The sequence below is a fragment of the Crocodylus porosus genome, unplaced genomic scaffold (assembly GCF_001723895.1).
Source record: "Crocodylus porosus isolate Cpor-Errol unplaced genomic scaffold, CroPor_comp1, whole genome shotgun sequence".
Classification (NCBI taxonomy): domain Eukaryota; kingdom Metazoa; phylum Chordata; order Crocodylia; family Crocodylidae; genus Crocodylus; species Crocodylus porosus.
The window spans coordinates 13,195,837-13,216,761 of record NW_017728911.1 but is presented as its reverse complement, the minus strand read 5'-3'; the positions used below and the strand labels follow the sequence as shown (position 1 = coordinate 13,216,761).

The 20,925-nt window shown below is 44.3% G+C and overlaps 1 protein-coding gene and 1 long non-coding RNA gene across 2 annotated transcripts; one reads left to right on the top strand and one right to left on the bottom strand.

Moving 5' to 3' along the window:
• Positions 1-5,681: 5,681 nt before the first annotated feature.
• On the bottom strand, positions 5,682-12,643 carry LOC109308963. The gene is made up of 3 exons (XR_002100752.1): positions 8,789-12,643; positions 8,303-8,376; positions 5,682-6,297 (listed from the first exon to the last, which is right to left on the bottom strand). It is a non-coding gene; the product is annotated as an uncharacterized LOC109308963 (long non-coding RNA).
• A 645-nt stretch (positions 12,644-13,288) lies between these two features.
• On the top strand, positions 13,289-19,764 carry LARP6 (La ribonucleoprotein domain family member 6; the record flags this gene model as incomplete). The annotated part of the gene is made up of 2 exons (XM_019533160.1): positions 13,289-13,570; positions 17,149-19,764. Coding segments are annotated over 2 exons (1,353 nt in total), but the record flags the coding sequence as incomplete, so codon positions are not given.
• Positions 19,765-20,925: the final 1,161 nt, after the last annotated feature.

The following is a 20,925-nucleotide window of genomic DNA, read 5'->3' as shown; positions in this document are numbered from 1 at the left end:
AGAAGCCGGCGCCTCCCTCGGTCCTTCCCCTCGGGATCCGCCGGCGCCGCGGGGCGCTGCTCTACCCGAGGGGCCGGCCGCCTGGAGCCTCGTGCCCTTCTCGCCGACCCACCTGTCCGCACAGACCTTTCCTTGAGAGCTGCCTGCCTATCTCCAGGCCTAGGGCCAGCTGCTTTGGGGCGCTATTTGCAGCAGCAGCAGCAGCGTTCATGAGCACCCACTGGTCCACAGCCCCTCTCCACAAGGAGTTGTCTTTCAAATCCATGAATCTGAGGCCTCAACGCAGTTCAGTCCAACGGGACAACTTCAGAGCCAAAGTGGGCTGGGGCCTTCCTGCCCAGAACCGGTGCTGGACACGGCCCCCTCTCCCAGCGGTCTGGGCTGGAGGCCAAGGGCTCAGGGCTGCAGCTTGCTGCCCTGTCTGACACAAGACCATGCCGCGTCACGCAATAGAAACGTTCGTGCGATAGAAACGTTCACCAGCCCTATCCCGTTCTGGGGATTGGGGCTGATAATGTAAAACTGCTGCTGTGACAACCTGACTGCTTTCAGGAGGTGTTTATTCTGTGCCCATCATTACAAGGTTCCTCCACTTTGTGTAGAGCTTATTGATCCATCACTGTGCTTTTAAAGGTGACTTTAAAAAGGTGTGCTTTTGAAGTCAAAGCCAGTGGGGGTCGATTTGCACCTTGGAGACCAACTAAATTAAGAAGTGTAGAGCATAAGCTTTTTGTGGGCCTGAGCTCACTTCAGCGTGCTATGAAAGGACCTGCACGAAGTGGTATATAGATGGGAGAGGAGAGTGATTTGAATGCAAGGGACTGGGAAGAGAAAGGCAAACAGTAAACCCATCCAGACAAAGGGCATGGGATAAGAATCTCTAATCCCTGTTTCATACCATACTTAACACTTAGAGGGGCTGCCTGTAAACCAGGAAAGATTTGACCCCTCATGGCTACTTTGAAAGTTTGTCCTTTTCCAGTCTGTGGATGCTGTTCCAGTTTCCCATTCAAGTTCATTTGTAAAGTGTGTAGCTGCTCCTAGGCAGCAAAGGAGGTCAGAGGGAACTTGAGGGAGGCTGAAGCTTTCTGTCGCTAGGTTGCGTGTCTCTAGAGCTGAAGTCAAATTGGTGTTTGTTAGGGGTGCAGTGATAGAGATTTTGGGAGCTGATACCAACAGCCGGTTTTTAAAGGAGACATATTGGCCAATACCAGTCTGATTTCTGATACAGCGTGTAGCTGCTAAGTCTGTTGTGGTGGAAGGGGATTGGGGAGGGAAGGGGGGCAGATCAATGCCTGCCCGCAGTGAGGGAGGGAGTGGGGCAGGTTATGGCAAGCACTGCCCAGCCAGGGCGAGGTGGGGTGGGGCAGGCGTTGGATGGAGCCACGGCTCATCCAGGGGACACGGGCTCCCACTGCTGTGCCTCCCTGGGAGGGCGTGGAGGGGTGTCCCTGGGTCTGCGCTGGGCAAGGCAGGCAGGGCTGCACCAGCCTCTTCTCAGCAGGGCCTGGGCATAGGGCGAGCAGTGGTGGCACTAGGAGGGAGGCTATGGGGGGCTGAAGCCACCCCAAATTTCGCTGTAGCCCCCCAGTGTCCCCCTTCCCAGCACCTGCTGCCTACTCTGAGCCCAGCCTCTGCAGAGAAGAACCCCCCCCAATGCAGATTTGGGGGCACACGCCCCTTCCCCCTGCACCCACCAGACAAGCCATGGCTCTGTCCTGTACCCCCTCCCATCCCAGCTGCAGTGGTGTACTAACAGGGGAACTGGGGGGGGGCTATGGCCCCTGGGCACAGGGCTGCAGGGGGGTACCGACAGGCCACATAACTGGAAACAGTGGCAGCGGCATGGGAAGCAGTTCCCGTTTTACCCCGCCTCCAATTTCCTGCTGTAGGGGGTGCACACGAGATTGGATGGTGCTGGCGGTGTCTGCCAATCGCTGCTCAGTGCTCCAGTTCCCCCCCACCTCCGCTCTTGACACTGCCACTGGAATCTGCAGGGGGTGTGGCCGGGCGGGGGGAATGTAAGCATTGGTCCCTCAGTACCCGAGACCCTCAGTACACCACTGCAAGGTTGGGCAGTGTCTGCCCTGCCCTACTCCCTCCCTTCCTCACCACAGGGGGCATTGTTCTGCCCCCCCATGCCCCTTCCCTCCCCTTCCACCACAACAGACTTACCAGTTGCACGCAGCTCTTCAGTTGCTTGCTGCCTGTGTGCTGTGCTGCAGCTATGCACACATACGGGTGTTTATCAGCCACTTTAGACAGGTTTCTTATGCAGCCAATTTTCTTTATATCAGTGCTCATGAACGATGTGTGCGCCCAGCAGCTGGGGGGGCAGAGCAGTGGTAAGCAGAGAACTCCCGCAGATGCTACTGGTGCTGCCAGCAGTGGGGGGGGGGGGGGTGATGAGCACTGACCAGGTATTGGCGACCACGCGCAGATGCCACTGGCAGCAGTGGCCAGCAGTGATCACTGACCAGACGCTGCTGGCGGTGTCAGCAGTAGGGAGGGAGGAGCGTGACAAGCAGCAACCACTTGCAGGTGCTGCCGACTGTCTTGGCAGTGCCTTTTTGTAGGGGGAGCACATGCACCTATGTGTACCCCCTATGCGTCGCTCGTATCAGTGCCAATCTGGTATCTTACCAATGTATCGGTGCACCTTTAGTGTTCGTTCATTCTTGTGTGTAAGGATTGCCTACCTGTTCAATGTAGACAGCTGAGGGGCACACATAACATTGGTAGACTTGGAGGTAGGCAAACCTCAGATGTTACAGTCAACGTAAAAGTGATGTAGTAAGGGGACACAGCTGGCATCTGGGTCCATTACAAGGCCTCGTGCCTCTGTGAGATGGGATTTGATAGGCTCTTGCTAGAGAGATGTTGTTTAAGGTTGGAGGTATTTGTTCCTCCATGGCTGCTTCAAGGCGGTTGTCCTTTTATCAGGAGCAGTTGGAGGTCACTCGTGTTCAGACTGGGGACTGTAGGTGACAACCAGAGGGATTCTGTTGCCCTTTTCTTGGGGTAGGTATTGTAGCAGGTTGAACCAATGTCTGAATCTGCATTTGTTGATCTGAGTGGCTACAGTTTGGGGATTGTACAGGCAGTCCTCGGACTTCCGACACAATTGGTTCCTCAAACCACATCTTAAGTTGGAACCAACTTTCACATAAGAAACAATCTTATAAATGGGGGATTGGTTCCTGAACCAAGGCCTGATACCTTATTTTCACTAAAAATACCCCAGAATTTTGTACTCGATCAATTATAGATGAGCAATATAGCTACATTAATGTATTTATATTGTAAATAGCAATCATTGATTTGGAAGGACTTCTTTGAGATGACTTTGCTGGACTCTTTGGAAAGGCTCTTGGTTGGACATTTTGAAGGGTTCTTGGCTGGCATCTTCTCAGGTGTCCTGGCTGCAGCTCTCTCTGGAGTCTTGTCTGCTTTGTTAAAGAAAGCGTCCAAAGAAGTTTGCACAGAGGTTCTCCAGAGACATGAACGACACAACGAACTTGTTCGCTGGCATGGCGTCGCATCTGTGGAAGAAATCATACTTCGCGTTGTGTTTTGGTATTAGAATTAACAGACCCAGTCCTGAGTTAATTGGAGCTCATACAAGTGATCACGGGGAGGGTTCTAAACAGAACTCCTCCCTTGTACAAGTTAACATACCTTTTTATACCTAAGACTGTGAAAAGAGACACATGATTTAAACAAAGCAACCTTGAAAGAAAGGAAGAGGTAGATCATTTGGTTGTTACACATAACAGTTGCTTGCTCAGCAATACATTTTGACATTTTGTTTTGAGAACTGTTATCACCTTCTTGTTGATTTTAGGAAAGAAACATTTTTCCCAAAGAACTGTAAAAGACATAATAAAGCAGAAGGGTTTTTCTTATCTTAGAATATTCTTAAACATACAGTATCAGCATCTTTTTCAATTTTTTTTTCTTCACTCTCTTTTCTTAGTCAAGTTAGAGGCCTGGATTAATGTATTTCTGCACATCAGATCAAGTGTTGTAAAGTCGAAACTGACATCATAAGGTTGAAACAGGGTGTCAATTTATAAACGTTGTAACTCCAAACATAAGTCGAGGACTGCCTGTATTGTAATTGTAGGAATCCCTGTGGTATTTAACTATATATTTAATCAAAGTATGTTCTGACATTTTTCTAAGGCCTGGTCTAAGCAATGCTTTTAGTTTTTTCTTGGTTTTTTGTTGTTTTTTTAAGTACCTGAATAACTGTCAGTTAGGGGAGTCTTTTTACTTAAATATGGGCACTGATAGATGTGAAACCCCCCCACAAAAATAGCTCTTTACTGGAAGAAGCAGGGTGTTAGTTCAGCCTGGCTCTGCAGCATTTGTATACATAAAAGTGCCAAAAAACCCTGCTGAAGCACTTGATCTAATAGCTGATTCAATCTGAGTTATACAGATGTTGGGTGAGCTGGGTCCAACCAACATGATGCCTCTTCTGGGCAGGTGCTGAGCTCAGTGCAGGGGCACGCTGACCTTAAAGTAAAGCACTATTGTTGGGGTTTTTTGTGGGGGGGTATTCTATGTCTGTAAGCAGGCTATGTGACTAGTGCAATTCTGAGTGTGGAAGTAGCTACATGGCATAAAAATGTCATTCCTGTGTAGTTTTGAAGGTGTTGGTCATACCTATATAGTTTGTGCTTTTCATAGATTGTAAGGGGCTGGAAGGGACCTCAGATCATTGGGTCCAGCCCCCCTACTCTAGGCAGGAAGGTGACTGTCCAGTCTTATCTTGAAGATTTCCAGGGTAAGTGATTGCACCACCTCTGGAGGGAGCTTGTTCCAGTCCGGACACCCTGACTGAAGTTTTTCCTAATGTTGAGCCTGAAACAGCCTTCCAGAAGTTTGTGGTTGTTACTCCTGGTTAGAGAGTGATGCCTGGACAACTGCTTCCAGTCTGGGACTATTTAAGAGTACTTTTATATCACTTTTTTATAAATCACTTTAAGAGTGATTAAAGCTTAATCACTTATATGCAGGTAGTAACACAGTTGTCATCTTCAGAATAAATAAAGTCTATCTTGCTGTAGATCAGTTCTGCCTGAGTACAGTAGGAACAAGGCTGGGGGAAAGCAGCCTTGATACACTCACAGTAGTACAAACTTACCCTGTCTGCACTAGGATTTTATTATGCCTTTTATTTTTATTTTTTTCCTAGAAGAGCCAAAGTCTGTGCAGTCCACCACAGGAAGAACAAATAAGTTTTTTTTGTTGTTCCCAGATGAGCTGCTTTTGAAAGCTGTCTGGAGCAGCTCCCGGAGCAATGGCATGCAGTGGAGGGAGGTGCTCCTCCGTGCCCTGCTTGGGCAGCGCTTGTCCCAGCCCCTGTCCTAGCCCCAATCCCTCCTTCGCTGCGAGGACATTGATCTGTGCCCTCACACCCCTTCCCTCCCCTTCCAGACTTACCAGCTGGATGCAGCTGTATCGAGCATCATAAATAAAGTTGAAACCTGCGTTGGAACCTCAAAACATGGTGTCCATTTATAAAGGTCGTAAGTGCTGTTCGTTGCAAGTCAAGGACTGCCTGTATTTCAAATGATGGTTCCCAGCATTATTTGGCATTTGTCAACTATAATTTAAGTATGAATAGCGCAGGGAATGTATTGCTTCATTTAAAAAAAAAAAAAAAAAAAGAGGCTGATTTTCATTAGTCACAAACAAGGTGACCCATAATTTGAAATGCAGTATTGAACAGGTTATTAGATTACAAGTTTTTCTGTTGGATCTTTTAAAAAGTGAACGTTTGAGCTGTATTAGTCCTAAGATTTTGCATTGTAATGAAACCCAAGTTAGTTCTTGGCTGAGCTGCCTCCAGATGTGGAAGTGGAAAGCAGAGATCACTAATGCTCCAAGTTGTATATATATAAGCATGCAGTGGTGGAGTGCTGGTGCACTGTGTTGGGAGTCCCAACAGTGGGTAAGGATTTTATGGGTATCTTCTGGAGGAACACCCTATTACCTCTAAGCTGAAAATACAAAACTTTATTTTTTTTATTTTTATTTTTTTACCAATATAGCTGCTGTTTAGGCATGTGATAACCCTGCCCCACCCCCTACGCCCACCCCAAACCACATTTTTGTATGGATAAAGCCCCTAGGTACAAGAGCAGTTAAACTAGTTGTACAGGTGATTATCCCAGTATTAAATGTACCCATGTGAGGAGTGCCATTCCTTTAATAGTAAAACTTCTGAGTTGACATGATTTAGGGTTCAGTTCCTCTGGATCCCACTAGAAAAGTACACTATAGCAGCTATGGACACAAATGGAGTTAAGGAGGAAATTTCAGGAGCAAAACACTACCCACAAAGCTGCAAAACCAACATATGGGACTTTGAAGGATGACTTGTTCTCAGGCTGGTACCCAGTCAGAGATGAACTGCTGTCCATTTTATATTTCTTCAACAGTAGAAACACAGTTGTTGCTAAGGAACAGTAATCAGATTAGACATTTCTGAGTACCGGTGTATAATCTTGTTTCAGATTAGTCTGTAGCTATTAAAATGATGCAACCTAGGATTACCTCTTCATTATTTAATTTGTGAGGAGAGAGACTCTTCCCAAAACACATAATTTATAGAACTAATTCAGTAACTTGATCTAATTAAAACATTTGTTTTGTGCTTTTTTGGTAAACAATTTAAAGTTTTCCAATAAATGGTAACACAAATTAGACAAATAATTTAAACATCAGCATTTGTATTAGCTTTTCCTTGGTGCTTTTTTTGTAGGGGTGCACCAATAAAGACATTTTTTGGCTGATACCGATCGCCAATTATTAACCAGTCATATGGCCGATATCAATCCAATAGCCAATATGCAGCACAGCAGCTTGGAGAGCAGCATCTGGCTGGCAAGTCTGTGGTGGGGGGAAGGGGAAGAGATGTCAGGGGGCAGGTCAAGGCCCCGACAGTCAGGGAGGGAGTAGGGCTGGGGCAGGGGCAGGGGCAGGTGGTGAATGTGACCCTGGGAGCAAGGCAGAGCCGCAGGTGGATTGTCTGGGAGTGTTGGGGGGAGGGGGGCGACTCCCTGCTGCTGCGCACACCATGTGCCCCCTGGATTTGTGCACGGGGTGAAGGCTGGCTGCAGGCTCAGGGCCAGGGGCTGTGCCAGCCTCTTCCTGGTGGGAACTGGGCCAGGGCTGGGCTCCGAGCAGGCAGGGGTGGGGCAGGTAGCAGCAGTACTGGGAAGGGTGGCTATGAGGTGTGCTATGGCCACCCCAAAATTTGCCATAGCCACCACTCTCAGCGCTGCCCCCCATTTGCTCAGAGCCCAGCCCCACCTCTGGGAATAGGTCAGCACAGCCCCTGGCCCCAAGCCTGCAATAGGTAGCCCACCCTCATCCTGTGCACAAATCCAGGAGACATGTGCACCCCTCTTCCCCACCCCGCCCAGTGCCCCCCGGACAAGCCACCAGCAGCTCCGTCCCACTTCTAGGATTGCATTCACTGGCCTGGCTGGGTAGCACCTGCCCCTGCTCCTGCTCCAGTCCCTCCCTCACTGTGGGGGCCTCTATCTGCCCCCTTCCCACTCCCGGTCCCTCCCTCCCCCACAGACTTGGCGGCCAGATGCTGCTCTGCAAGTTATGGGGCTGCGTTCCTGGCCTCCTGCATGCCATGACTGCGCATATACATGTGGTGTTTATCGGTGACATTATTGGCTACACCTGCCAAAAAAAACTGATTGCTCATGTCAATTTTCCTTTTATTAGTGCCAATCCAATATGGACCAATATATTGGTACATCTCTACCTTTTGATATAGTAACAAGATAATACCTGTAACTTAATAACAGATTATGGGGTATCAACTGGTTTTACCTACAATCACTGTCACTGCAAGTGGTTACAGGGGGAAAGATTTTTTTTCTTTCTACTTTATCTTGTATATTTACTAGATTGCATATTTAGTTCCCATTTCTATGAAACGCTTATTTAAAAAAATAGTTAACTAACTTCAAGGGAGTATCAGCTTGGAAATAGAGTTAATTTCACATTGCAATTCTAATTCTAAGATGAATAAAAGCATTTTACAATTAAAAAATGGACCTTTTGGAAATAATGGGTAGTTACAAAAGCCATTTGATGTAATTTTAAAAAAATGAATGTTGATTGTTCCAAGAGAAAAATGGAGGGCACTGCTGAGCACTCAAAGCTCAAGTGCCTAAACTAAGGTAGAGTATGTTCCTTGTGCTGATTCCTACAGTCTTTGTCATTCTGAGAGAGCATTATATAACTATGTAAAGGAAAAACTGCTTACCTTAAACACAGAGCATCCTGTAGAACCTGCTACTATGTTTTCTGATTTCAAAGTATTTGTGCAACTTTTCCTTTCTGCGAAAGTAATATTTCATAAAAACAAGTACACACCCCTTAGAGCAGGGGTACCCAACCTGTGGCACATGTTCCCACTTCTTCCCATTTTCTGTATGCAGTTTCTGTACAGTTTCTCAAATTTTACTGCTCAGTGGGTACGTCTAAACTTGCAATTAATGCACTCCCCTGCAGCAGCCTGGGGTACCCACTTCTCTTTTTCCCCACCCCAGTCCCTGTGCTGCTCAGCTCCCACCTCCCCTCAGCACTGAGCAGGAGCTGCGGTGTGGGCTAGGAGATCCCAGCTCATCACTGCCCTCCCTCCAGTTAAGTGCAGAGCAGCCCCATGATACAGAGTACAGCACTTGCCAAAAGCTTGCCCTGGAGACTAGAGTAGGATCCAAGGCCACCAGGTAGGCTAATGCCTCCATACCTTTTTTTGATGACTAACTGATCCAGCAAGTTCATCCTGGACTCCTCTGCCACCTGCAAGCAAAGCAAGGAGAGAGATCAGGGTGCTGTTGTTACTTGAGCACAAGGCATTGCCCCAAGCAGCTGTTTTGCTCCCACCTCCCCCTGAAACTAAGCAGGAGCCGAGCAGCATTGGGACTGGACAGAGGCATGGGGCTGTTGTGGCCCCCTGCTGCCTGGGCTGACCAGGACCAGTTTGGTCCTGGTTGGCATCTACACATGTGCTTCAGCACCATAGTTTAAAGTAACATTTCCCAATACCTTTATTTGTGAGTAGTAGCAAATGGGGCTTTAAATTTAATTTGCTGAACACATGTAGATGGTGATACTTCACTGCGCATTAGATTAGTTTAATGCATAGTAAAGCATCTTGTGTAGATGCACCCAGCTGGGATGAAAGGCCTGCTCCAATGTAGATTTATATAGTAGTATATGGGTGACTTCTACTGCTATAGCTAGATAGGACACCTTTACAACAGTGAAAATGCATCCACCCTAGGGGATCCTAGACTGTAATATAACTGTTGTATAGACACAACAGCTAATGCTTCTGAAAAAACATTTAGTTAGTACACAGTATAGAAATGGTTTAATGGTGTTAACCTGTTAGCTGGCCACAAACTCCTGATCAGTACTTGGTAAGTGATACTGCCTAACCTAAAAACAAAAAGCACAGTATAGATATCACCTACAGTGCTGAAATGGAGGAAATCTGTGAAGGTTACATTGCAAGGAAGATAAGAAAACAATTTGCATGCAACAATTTGCATCCTCTCAGGTTCATGTTTTGCACGCTGCCTCACCTTACCTTAAGGTGAAGAAAGCAGCAGCGAATTTGGGGTTATCCAGCACACTGGGGCCAACCTTTTTGGTAGGCATGCTACAAATTAGCCCTGCACCCATGTGCTTGATCTGCTCTGCTTCCTAACCTGTGCTTCTTACCTGATCTCCCTGTTCTGTCTTCTTCATGGCCTGTCTGCAGCTGTGCTGCCTGTCCCCTCCTTGGTTACTTGTCTGAGCCAGACATTGCCCAACCTTTCAGGAAATTGTTGCAGCCAGTCTGAAGCCCCTGGGGTAAATGGTCAGTTGACTGAACAGCTAAGGTAGGTCTCTCCCAACTTTACAGTTGTTCCAACAAAAGATCATACCAAAAAACTGGCTTCTCTCATTTGTTTGGACCATTGCTGTAACGACAGCACTCCAGCCCTACTAAGTGCCCAATTAGTCATTTTTAGACATTTAAAACAGTTTCCTTTGGGCCAAGGCAGCAAACACTTCTGAGGACTCTTCAAGCAAATGGCAACTTCCAGTCCTCAACTGTTTTGGCTACTAGGTAGTTCAGACAATATTACAAAAGTTTCTACTGGAAAAGGTGTTGTTTTTAATCTTTTCACACATTAATCTTTCTTTCTCTTTCTTTTTTCACCCTCAAACTGAAATCCCTCTTGGATAGATTAAGACTGGAAAATCTCAGTCAGAAGGATTTTTTTTTTTGAGGGGCGGGTGGGAGGTTACTTTTTAACTGTCTAAATAATGCATCTCAAGTTACCGATTCTTATTTTAAAGCAACAATTGCTGATGATGATCTTCTTTTTTAAGGGCCCTGTCCTTTATCCACATATTTATATCAAAATCCCATTGCCATCTGGCTGCAGCTCTGCTTCAGTGCTGCTAATTTTGCTCTACCATACAAGATTGTAGTCTCATTTTATTTTGGAAATGAGTTGGTCAGAAAGTTAAATGTATCCAAACAACTCAATATCTTGATATTTATAATCCTACAGGCTTTGATATCCAAAGTAAAAATTATGCTGTTGGTGCACACATGCATTTGGTTTCCTGTGCAAGTAATAGCCAAATGAGTCATAACCTAAAAAAGATTGTTTTTCAGTCTATCCAAGCAGTTTTGACAAAGACATTCTTACAAAGATCCAAGGAGAAAGAAATACTAAATGCAAGGTGTAGACAGCTTTTACTAACACCAAAGTCAGTCAGATGGTGAGAAATAAATGATGAATAATGAAAATAATCTTTGTATTAGTTTTGTGATTTTTTTTCGATGATAGATCATTTTTGCGATATGATCACTACAGCCACTTCTAAAAATACTGTATGTTGGCCTTTCTAAGAGAAGTCTAAATTTTTACGGAGTTGAGATGGGGAAAACACCACTGTCAGTGCTGTCGTCCCAAAAGTAGGCTGAATTAGTACCATATTGGCTTGACCTATAGACCTGGAAAGATGCATATATTTAATATGTTACCGGAAAAGCAGATTTAGGACCTTTTAAAACATTTATTTAGTGCTAACACCATAGGGAAAGTATTGATGTTTGGCAAAAGAAAGGCTCTTTTTAAGCATTAATCTTATACAGGAATTAAATGGAACCCAAGTCAATGGCCACAAATGTCCATGCTGAAAAATAAACAAACACATACTTTACCTACAAGTTCTGCACTTAAATTTCAGGTATACTTCTCCCTGGTGTTAGCCTGAATGAGAATGTGAACATACTTAAAATGAATATTCTACCTTACATTACCATTGTCTCCATAGTTGTTTACTTCACAGGTGTTTGTTGCTGAATTTCTGTGCTAAAGTGAAGTGGGATAATAAGAATCTAAACTTAAAGCAGCTCTGTATTAGCAGGCCACTAACTTAATCATGTGTCTGCGTGTAAAACCTATTAACACAGTCATTGCACACAACTACCACCTGCAAGTGCAATGATGAAATCCTTCTATCTGCCTATGCACGAGTAGAGGTGCTTAGAGAATGCATGTCCAAGTAATGGTGTATAAAGATTATGCTTACCTGACAGACAGCTTCTCTAAGACCGTAGAACAGACAGGATTTTTCCATAAGAACAGGCCACTAGCACGAACTCTGGAAGTTGCCTGCACACTGGTTACGTTATCAATATGTGGTCTGCAGGCTTTTGGGGGAGAAAAGTTGCAAACTTCACTACATTCCAGGATGAGACTCTACTCCATTACTCTTCTTTAACGGGTTTGACAAATGGCTATCCATGGATATCCCATTTAGAACTGCATAAGCTTCTGACAACCTCTCTGAATATAAGCCTTGAGTGAAGTGTCTGCCATAGTGCTACGTGATCATTTTAATTTCTCCGGGGGTTGTACCTCGAAGTACAAGTACTGAGAACTGTAGGAGGGCAGAGGCCCATCTGCATGTGTGTGGGTGGATTAAAAGACTCTTCTCGACAGGATTCTCGACAGGATTTTCTGAAGATGTGATGCTTTTGTAAATAGAGCTTCAGGCAAAGATATCCAGATCCAAAATTATATTTTTGAAGGTCTCTCAGAACTGCTCTTCTCTTCCCCTTCCCTCTGCCCCTGCTTCTTTAAAATTATTTCCCAAACACTTTCATGGATTCATACATTCCTGGGTTAAGATGCGTTCTCATTTACCTCCGCAAAGGCTGAAATTTACTGTTCTATCCTCTCTCGTTGCATTTCAAGCATAACTATGAATACCCTCATTCCTATGGAACAGGCACTTAAAAACCCTCTTCAACCCTATTCTGACATTCTGATGTTTCAGTCTGAAGACTAGCTTTTAATGCTAGACACATTTTTGCAATTCAGATTGTTCCGGACACAGCTTCCTGGCCTAGCAGTGTGCTCTTTCCTCGTTCTGTAACTTTACTTATGAGAAAAATAGCTTAAAGTATTTTCAGGGACAAGTAAAGCTATGATAGGTAGATGAGTATTATGTAGCATCAGGCATTTGTGGATCTGTGTTTCTTATTTTGGTAAAAGCTGATTTATGAGTTGAATTCATAGTGTGGCGTTCATACATTCAGCTTCTGCAGTGAACTCGGGAATTTGGCTCCCAAGGGCTGACTGGAAAGACTCAGTCTATGAACAGGCACCCTCCTGTAGAGGGAGGGCTCACTGCACCTATTAGTTCAGTATCTGTGTTGAGGTTTTTTGTTTTGTTTTTCAAACTGAGTAAAAGCACCAGTAATTCTTTAGGAAGGATGTAGTTTTGAACATCAGTGCCTCTGTCCTTCTACTTTGGGAATTGTTGTTATAAATGTAAATAATAATATCCTACTCTGTCCAGAAAAGCTGAACCATAGGTCACAAATCTAAATCTGCTTGAGCTGGTTCTAGGCCCTACGGAGTAGCTGTCCTTATCAAAGAATTCGGGTTTCTTACTGTTTCTGATCAAGGGTGCCACTAGATGAGATTACTTAACTAGTTTTGGGGTTGCAGTGGAAAAAAGGCAAATGCACTGTTCATCAGTACCCTTCAGTTTTTTTCATTTAACAGTGTTTTCCCCATTCCTCTCCTCAGATTAATATTTTGCATTTATTCTGTACTTCGAATAGTATAGAATCTAAGACCAGCTGTTGTCTTACTAAAAAGGGAATCTCGGGTTTAAAACGCTTTGATTTAGTGACTAAACTAGTTCAGAAAACTTCCAGCAAACTTAATTTGCTTCACTAGTAAATCTAGTGAAACCTAGGGTGACACACACCTGCTTACGCTCAGTTAATAATATTATTTCATTGTCCTGTTCTAGTGGAGGCGAGAATGATGAAGACTTTGACCAAGACTGGAAGCCTCCAGAAAATGACCTCATCCAGAAGTTAATAGAACAAATTGAGTATTACTTTTCAGATGAGAACCTTGAGAAAGATGCCTTCCTCTTAAAACACGTGAGAAGAAATAAGATGGGCTATGTCAGTGTTAAGCTACTTACTTCTTTCAAAAAGGTAGGTTGGGCTTTGTTTTTGTTTTTTTTAATACCTCTTTCTATTCAGTTCAGAGAAGGGTAGGAAAAACTTTCTAGTTAATGAAGACAAGTATTTTTCTGGGTGCTATTACTTATGGATCAGCTGTGTGATTGGGATAGACAAGCTCTAGAATCCAATACATTTTTGAGCTATAGAAGTTTTGACACTCAGCTTATGCCTGTGTTAAGGGTTGATGCTATTTAATAGTCAGCCTTCAGTTAAAGCTTTCCTTGCATATAGTCTCTTCATGACTCATCTAAGAAATCATGTGGGTTCATGTAGGTCTAGGGCAGGGGTGGGCTATTATTTGGGCCTGCAGACCACATAGGGGATTTTGGTGAGCTGTCATGGGCCAGGTCAGCACATCCCTCCCTTTCCTTCCACACACAACAACCAGCTCACCAAAACTCCTTGAGCAGCCCCATCTCATCCGCTTGCTCCCCACAGATCCCAGCTAGTCTCCATGTAGGCCCTGGGATTGTGAGGCGGTGAGAGCATGAGGCTGGAACCCGATGCAGAGCCACAATCTGCTCCCCACACATCCCTGCTCACAAAACCAGCACCTATTGCAGGAGCATGTGGGCAGCAGATCATGGCTCTGCTCTATGCTTAGCCAGGATGGAGCTGTGGGTGGGTGGGAAGCAGCATCCAAGAGCAGGACAGGCAAGCAGGACGGTGACAGCACGGGGCCTGGGGCAGAGTCATGATCTGCTCCCCACATGCCTCTGCAACAGGCAGCAGTTCTGTGGGCAGGGGTGTGTGGGGCACAGATTGGAGTTCTGCCCCATGCACCAGCCCCACACTGTCATCAACCCATAATCCCAGGGTCTCCGTGGAGACCAGCTGAGGCCCGCAGGCAGGGCATCTAACTGGATGGACAGGATGGGGCCATGGGTGGGCAGGGAGCTGCGTTTGGGGCCAAGTCTGGGATCTTGGGACAATAGCAGGGCCAGGCCTGGGGAAGAGCCAGGATCCACTCCCCATGCCCTGCCTGCAGAATCCGCACCCGTTTCAGGGTTGTGCAGCAGGGTGGATATGATTTAAATCAAATCAATTTTAAATCGCTGGTCAGGAAGCCTCGATTTAATCATTGTTTTCTACTAAAAGTGCATTCTTTGATATCCTTTATTCATTTAACTTCTTGAAACTGCACTTTCAGAGAAAGGTAAGGGCTTGACTCTGTACACAAACTTACAGAGGGATAAGAGGGGTGATGGGTGGGTAATCCAGTCTGTTATCTCTCATCTCCATATACTGCTGCTTACAAGAATGTTATCTCTGGAGACTACAAACTCTCCCTATGCCCAAAAACTTATAGCGAACAATTTTTCCAAATATTTAGTTGGTCTAATACAGGGGTAGGCAACATTTTTTGGCCGGAGTGCTGAAAAATGCCACAATGCCTACCTTTGAAGGTACTGGAATGCAAAATGGCCTTGCTTGGTATGCGTGCCAGGGGTTGCGAACCCCTGGTCTAATAAAAGATATCACATCTACTCAAAGAACCTTGTCTGCCTATGATCTCTGGAGACTCAAATCTATAGTTTGAGAACTGAAACTAAGCATCACAGAGATGCTAAATGGGATCTTGTAGGCTGAGCCCCAAGGCCCATTGGGTAGAGTGGTTTTCTTTAATCTTCACTAATCTATAAAGGAACCTCTGGGAGAGCCATAAGATTGGGTCTCTAATATAGTCTGTGGCCTGTTGTGACTTTTATATAAAACTTCTAAAAAGGTTTCATGAATACATTGCCTCAAATAATATATAATTGGAAGTTATAATCTCTATTCCATGATGAGATCTTTGAGCTTTAATGTATCTTTATATAAGATTTAAAAAAACCCAAAACAATCTTAACAAAAAACCCTCAACTAAATAAAAAAAAATCTGATTTGAATAAAAACAACTTGGTTTTAATCATTGATTTTTATGCACCCTGCTGTGTAGGCAGCAAATCACAGCTCTGCCTGGGCCCACACTGTCACCTAAATCCCCATCCCATCCATCCAGTCATGCGTCCTGCCTACACAGGTCCCACCCATGGCGGTGGGTATGTAGTGGATGGACCAGGGTGCCTGGGTAGCAGGGCTGGGTCCAGTGGAGGTGGCAGTCAAAAGGAGCTACCAGTGCCAGGAGGTGAGGCCAGCTGCCAAGCCAGCCCAGCCCTGCTGTACGCCACGGGGCAGCAGGACTGGCTGCACACACCATGGCCCGGGCTACTCCCTGCACCTGGGCTGAGCTGGGAGAGACTGAAGGATCCTTGTGGTGGTGTACAAATTCATAAGGGGAGACCAACATGAAGTAGGCAACGATCTGTTCACCAGGGCACTCACTGGAACGACAAGGAACAATGGCCATAAGCTACTAGAGACGAGGTTTAGGCTGGACATTAGGAAAAAGCTCTTCACAGTCAGGGTTGCCAGAATTTGGAACGGGCTCCCGAGGGAGGTGGTGCTCACCCCACCCTTGAGGGTCTTCAGGAAGAAACTGGACAGACACCTGCCTGGGATCACATGACCCAGGGTTTGTTACTCTTTTCTTGCCTGCCAGGGGCAGGGGGTCGGACTAGATGGCCCACTGAGGTCCCTTCTGACTCTATGAATCTATGACCTACCACAGACTGGACAAAATCCTTCAGCAGGCTGAATCCGGCTTGCAGGAGATATTTTGGCCATTCCTGGTCTAGTAAATCAGCATCTAGAAAAAACATGTTGAAATGCAGAAGAGCGAACTGGGTATGGCAGGAACAGGTATGTGAAGCCTGGATGCAGCCTCTGTCACTGTCCTGAGTGACTTTGGGCAAGTTACTGCCCTCCTTTGTTCATTAAAGTCCATGCATGAAATGGACTTGACCTCCTTTGCAAAACTGTTTTTTTTTTTCAGATTTAAAGAGTGAAATGAGAGCAATATATTCATGAGATCCTATCAGAATTTGAAATGGGCCTTTTTCAGTAGGAACTCCTAGTTTGAAGAATGTGATTTATAAAGGATGCAAGCTATTCTGACCCCTGATTAGGAACTGCTCACCTGTTCCAGAATGATCTAAGAACTTGCCTAGTCTGGGAGTTAGTGCCTTCGGAGTCCAGAGCCAGAGGGAAAAAATTGTCCACGCTATGAGCGGGATGCTCAGCCCCAGAAATGGAACACAAGCCTCCGGGGCTGCTGGCTTCCTCACTGCTCCGGCCCCAGCGGTCTCGGCTGCCCCAAAAGTGAAAAGCGGGGGAAAAAAGCATTTTGGCTGCACCAAGTTCCACTTCCTCAGAGACATTCAGAGTGCCCCAATTCAAGCACAGGCCTAAAATCTGGGGCTCATTGTGACAAATTTAGTCAGGAGCATATCTGCAGTGGGTGGGATGTTGACACATCTAGAGAGAATTTAATGAGGTTTATAGCTGCTTATTGATGCTCATTATTACAGTAGGACATTTTCACTAACCAGAGAGGCTGCTACAGTAGATGACTGTAAATCTGAGCCGGGTTGTCCTGTAACTGTAGAATTATAATTCTGGTGACTCTTATCAGCTGCATTCAGCTTGCCTTTACCATTTTTTTAAAGGTAAAACACCTTACCCGTGACTGGAGAACCACAGCTCATGCCTTGAAGTATTCCAGTATACTGGAGCTGAATGAAGACAATAAAAAAGTGAGAAGAAATACCCCAGTTCCAGTGTTTCCCAGTGAGAACCTTCCTACCAAGATGCTGCTTGTGTATGATATCCACTTGATTTCTGAGCTACCAGCTCTGAACAAAGAGCAAGAGAATGGCTGCATGCAAGAAAAGGTTATGGAACATCTTCTCAAGGCCTTTGTAATATTTGGTGTCATCTCATCTGTTCGTATTCTCAAGCCTGGGAGGGATCTGCCACCTGACATTAAACGATTCAGCAGTCGATACACCCAAGTTGGAACACAGGAATGTGCAATAGTAGAATTTGAAGAAGTTGATGCTGCAATAAAAGCTCATGAGTCCATGTCCATTGAAAAGAATGAAGAAGCGGGGATGAAGGTTGTCTTGATAGGAATGAAGCCACCAAAGAAAAAAGTTTTAAAAGATAAAAACCATGATGAAGATCCCAACAAGGGTCTTAATAAAATTAAATCCCTAAATAAGAGAGTTGAGGAACTTCAGTATGTTGGTGATGAATCTTCAGCAAACAGTTCTTCAGATCCAGAGAGTAACCCTACATCTCCATTGTCTGGACGCAAGAGTGATGCTATGAGCAAGTTGAGCCCTACCATGTATCAAAACAGCCATCTCAGCCCTAATGTGTCACCTCGGTCAAGTCCCTGGAACAGCCCATCCTCACTGCGCAAAGTGTCCAGGAAGTCTCCACTGGCTGAAGAGGGCAAACTCAACCCTGCCACTAGTCCTGAAATCCCAAGAAAGTGTGCAGATTATTCTTCAGATAGCAGCATCACTCCTTCTAGTAGTCCCTGGGTACAAAGGAGAAGACTAGCTCAAACTGCAACACAGGAAAAAAGTCCAGTAGGTAGCCCTATGCTAGCCCGGAAAATACAAAATGCAGGTGGGCTACCTGTGGGAGTGCTGAGGTTACCTAAAGGTCCTGATGGTACCAAGGGATTCCATAATGGATGTGAAAGGAATAAACCTAAGAAGAAGGAATAAACTTAGAGTGTATTTACATTTATTTTATTTTTTTTAAACCAGTTTCCTAAATCCATTTTTGTTCAAGTCTGGTGAAGACTGTCACTTGAATGACTGAATTAAGTCAGTATTTAATTTTTAAAGAATTTGTATTCATGTATAGACTTATCATTTGTATTTTTGTATTTGCACTTAATCTGCATTATTTTTATACTTTTGTTTTTTAGTTTCAAATGCCTGAACATTGGAACATATTACTTTTTTATGCCAGGTACTTAAAACTATTAATGTGACTGCATTCATTGATAAAGATATGCTTCTGCACAGACAGCAATGTGTAAACGTGATACAGAGTATTTAGTCATTGTATTTTCCTAAGCTATGGTACTTTACCATTCTGTTCATTTAAGACCTATTGGAGGATTGAAGACTTCCTGTTTTTCTATATTGAAGGAAACTCTAAAAATCTGTTTTGTTATGTCAGGCATTTTGCTACTTGCCAAACCTTCCAAAGACCTGGTTATACATTTTGGTCCCAATATATAATATTTTCTGTGATGCGAATAAAATGCTAAGCATTAAAATGTTTTCGTGGGTTTAACTGCAATGTCAAGTGATCAAACGGGAAGGTTCTAAACAGTTTTTGCATATCTTTTAGTATGAAATAGTCCTCTTTTTGGAACTTATCAGTATCTGTCTAACTCTGAAGGCTTAGGTCATGCATTATTTGTTCTCCCTGTCTTTTGGAATCAGTTGTGGCTTATTTTAAATGGCAAAACTGCTTCTGCTTTTGAAAAACTGTCAGGTAGCTTTTTGTTGAAAACTGTGCATGGCAGTACATGTGATTTTTATCTTTTTTTTTTTTTGAGGGTGGGGGAGAGCAGGAGGCTAAGGAGAGGGATCAGCCCGCAATCATGTCCGACTTGACAGCAGTGCAGGAGGAGCCCAGGATTAGCTGATTGTTGGCTGGCTTCCAGAACCCACTACGGCCAATTCAGGCTCCACTGCAGTTTCTGGAACCAGCCAACAACCTGGTGGTTGGTTGGACCACAGTACAGTTCCTGCCACCTGACAGTCAGCTGACGGTTGGTTGGCAGGGACCACCACACTGGGCTGACTGGAGACCTCAGTGCAGTCCATCCTGTCTCATCTTCACTTTAAAGCACAGCAGAAATCAGCCACACAACTATTACACTTTTTGTGTATGTCTGTAATTTTTGTGGCTGGCTTTGTGTTTTGTTGCCCCATTTAACACCCTGAATGTGTGGCCAGGTCATGTTTTGATTCAGTTAACTGGTTAATTGCATCTTGCATGTAATGTCTGCCAGGGGCCTAACACACCAGTAGAATGAAGTAACATTTCTTGAGTTGCACTTGTTTTAGAGCAACTCAACAGAAGGAAAATCACTCTAACTGTCCTTGTGATGTTTTGTACTTAGTTAAGTGTTGTTTTGGGGGGTTTTGGAAACTCAATTTGTATGGTACAATAAGAGATGCTTTGATTTTTTTTTTTAATTTGATTTTTTTTTTTAAGAAAAAGCTTGTCAAATGCTTCACTAATCTAGACAAAAAAACAAAGCTGCATCTTGTGCACCTAGGTACCTGTGCTGCATGATAGTCTCAAATTTGAGTTCCATCTTTTAAAATGTGACATTACCCCCAACTTCTTTCCTCCTCTTCCCCCCCCTCCCCTTTCTTTGACAGGAGTAGCAAATTGGACAGGAAATAGAAAATCTTTTCTGAGCACTGTTGCTGTGACTTCAAGGCTCCACAGGGCATAAGGATAGTAGAGCTCAGCACGTGCATTACACAGGGAGGGTACCAAGCTCTCTTTTGCTTGAATGATGGGATGGAAAGTAACAGTATTTAAATAGATAATCTGTCACTGTCAGAGGACAGACAGCTATGCTATAATGGAGAAAGCCTAGTGTAGGTTACAAAATGCTTTTGATAACCTTCTAAAGAGGATTATGGCACAGGATTTTTTTTAAATCCTAAAGCCCCACTGATTTGAAAAGAAACTGTAAAAACAGAAGGAAAAAGTGCAAAGTAAACCAAACAATGAAGAGATGAGCAACCACCACTATACTTCTAGAAATAGATTAGTGATTTGCCAATAATGCAATTGCCTATATTTTTACAGGTGTTCAGACATAACATGTTAAAACAAATGTATTGAAATTTCAATTATTCTGTTAGTTTAAATGACTGTTGCAGGATGGTGACACTTAGTTTCAGCTAATGATTTTAACGTTCAGGAAGCAACAATCTTAATTATCAAGTATCTGTCACTAAAGCAGTTTTATACTACATTGCCAGTTACATGAGTAATGTTAGCTTCAGTATTGCCCCCTAATCTAGTAGTACTTAGAGTCAGCAGCAGGTGTCCAGCTACTACTGTAATCTCACTAATTAATATTAGAACTGCATCTGTTTTAATAAAACAGCCCCAAGATATGAGGAAAATGGATGATGCATTAATTTTCCTCGCATCCCGAACAGGTGTTTAAAGATGATTAGATACCTTTCAACTGTATTGCAACTCAAATAACTTAAATCAATGCAACTACAACCAAAGCAGTGGGCCTTGGAAATGAAAGAAGGAAAGGGGATTCGTTTTTACAGAAAAAGAAACCACAGGTATTCTTTTGAATACATTGGAATATATCTTAGCAAAAATCTGAGCTGGAATAAAGACCTTGAAAATAGAAACGTTAGAGCAAAACA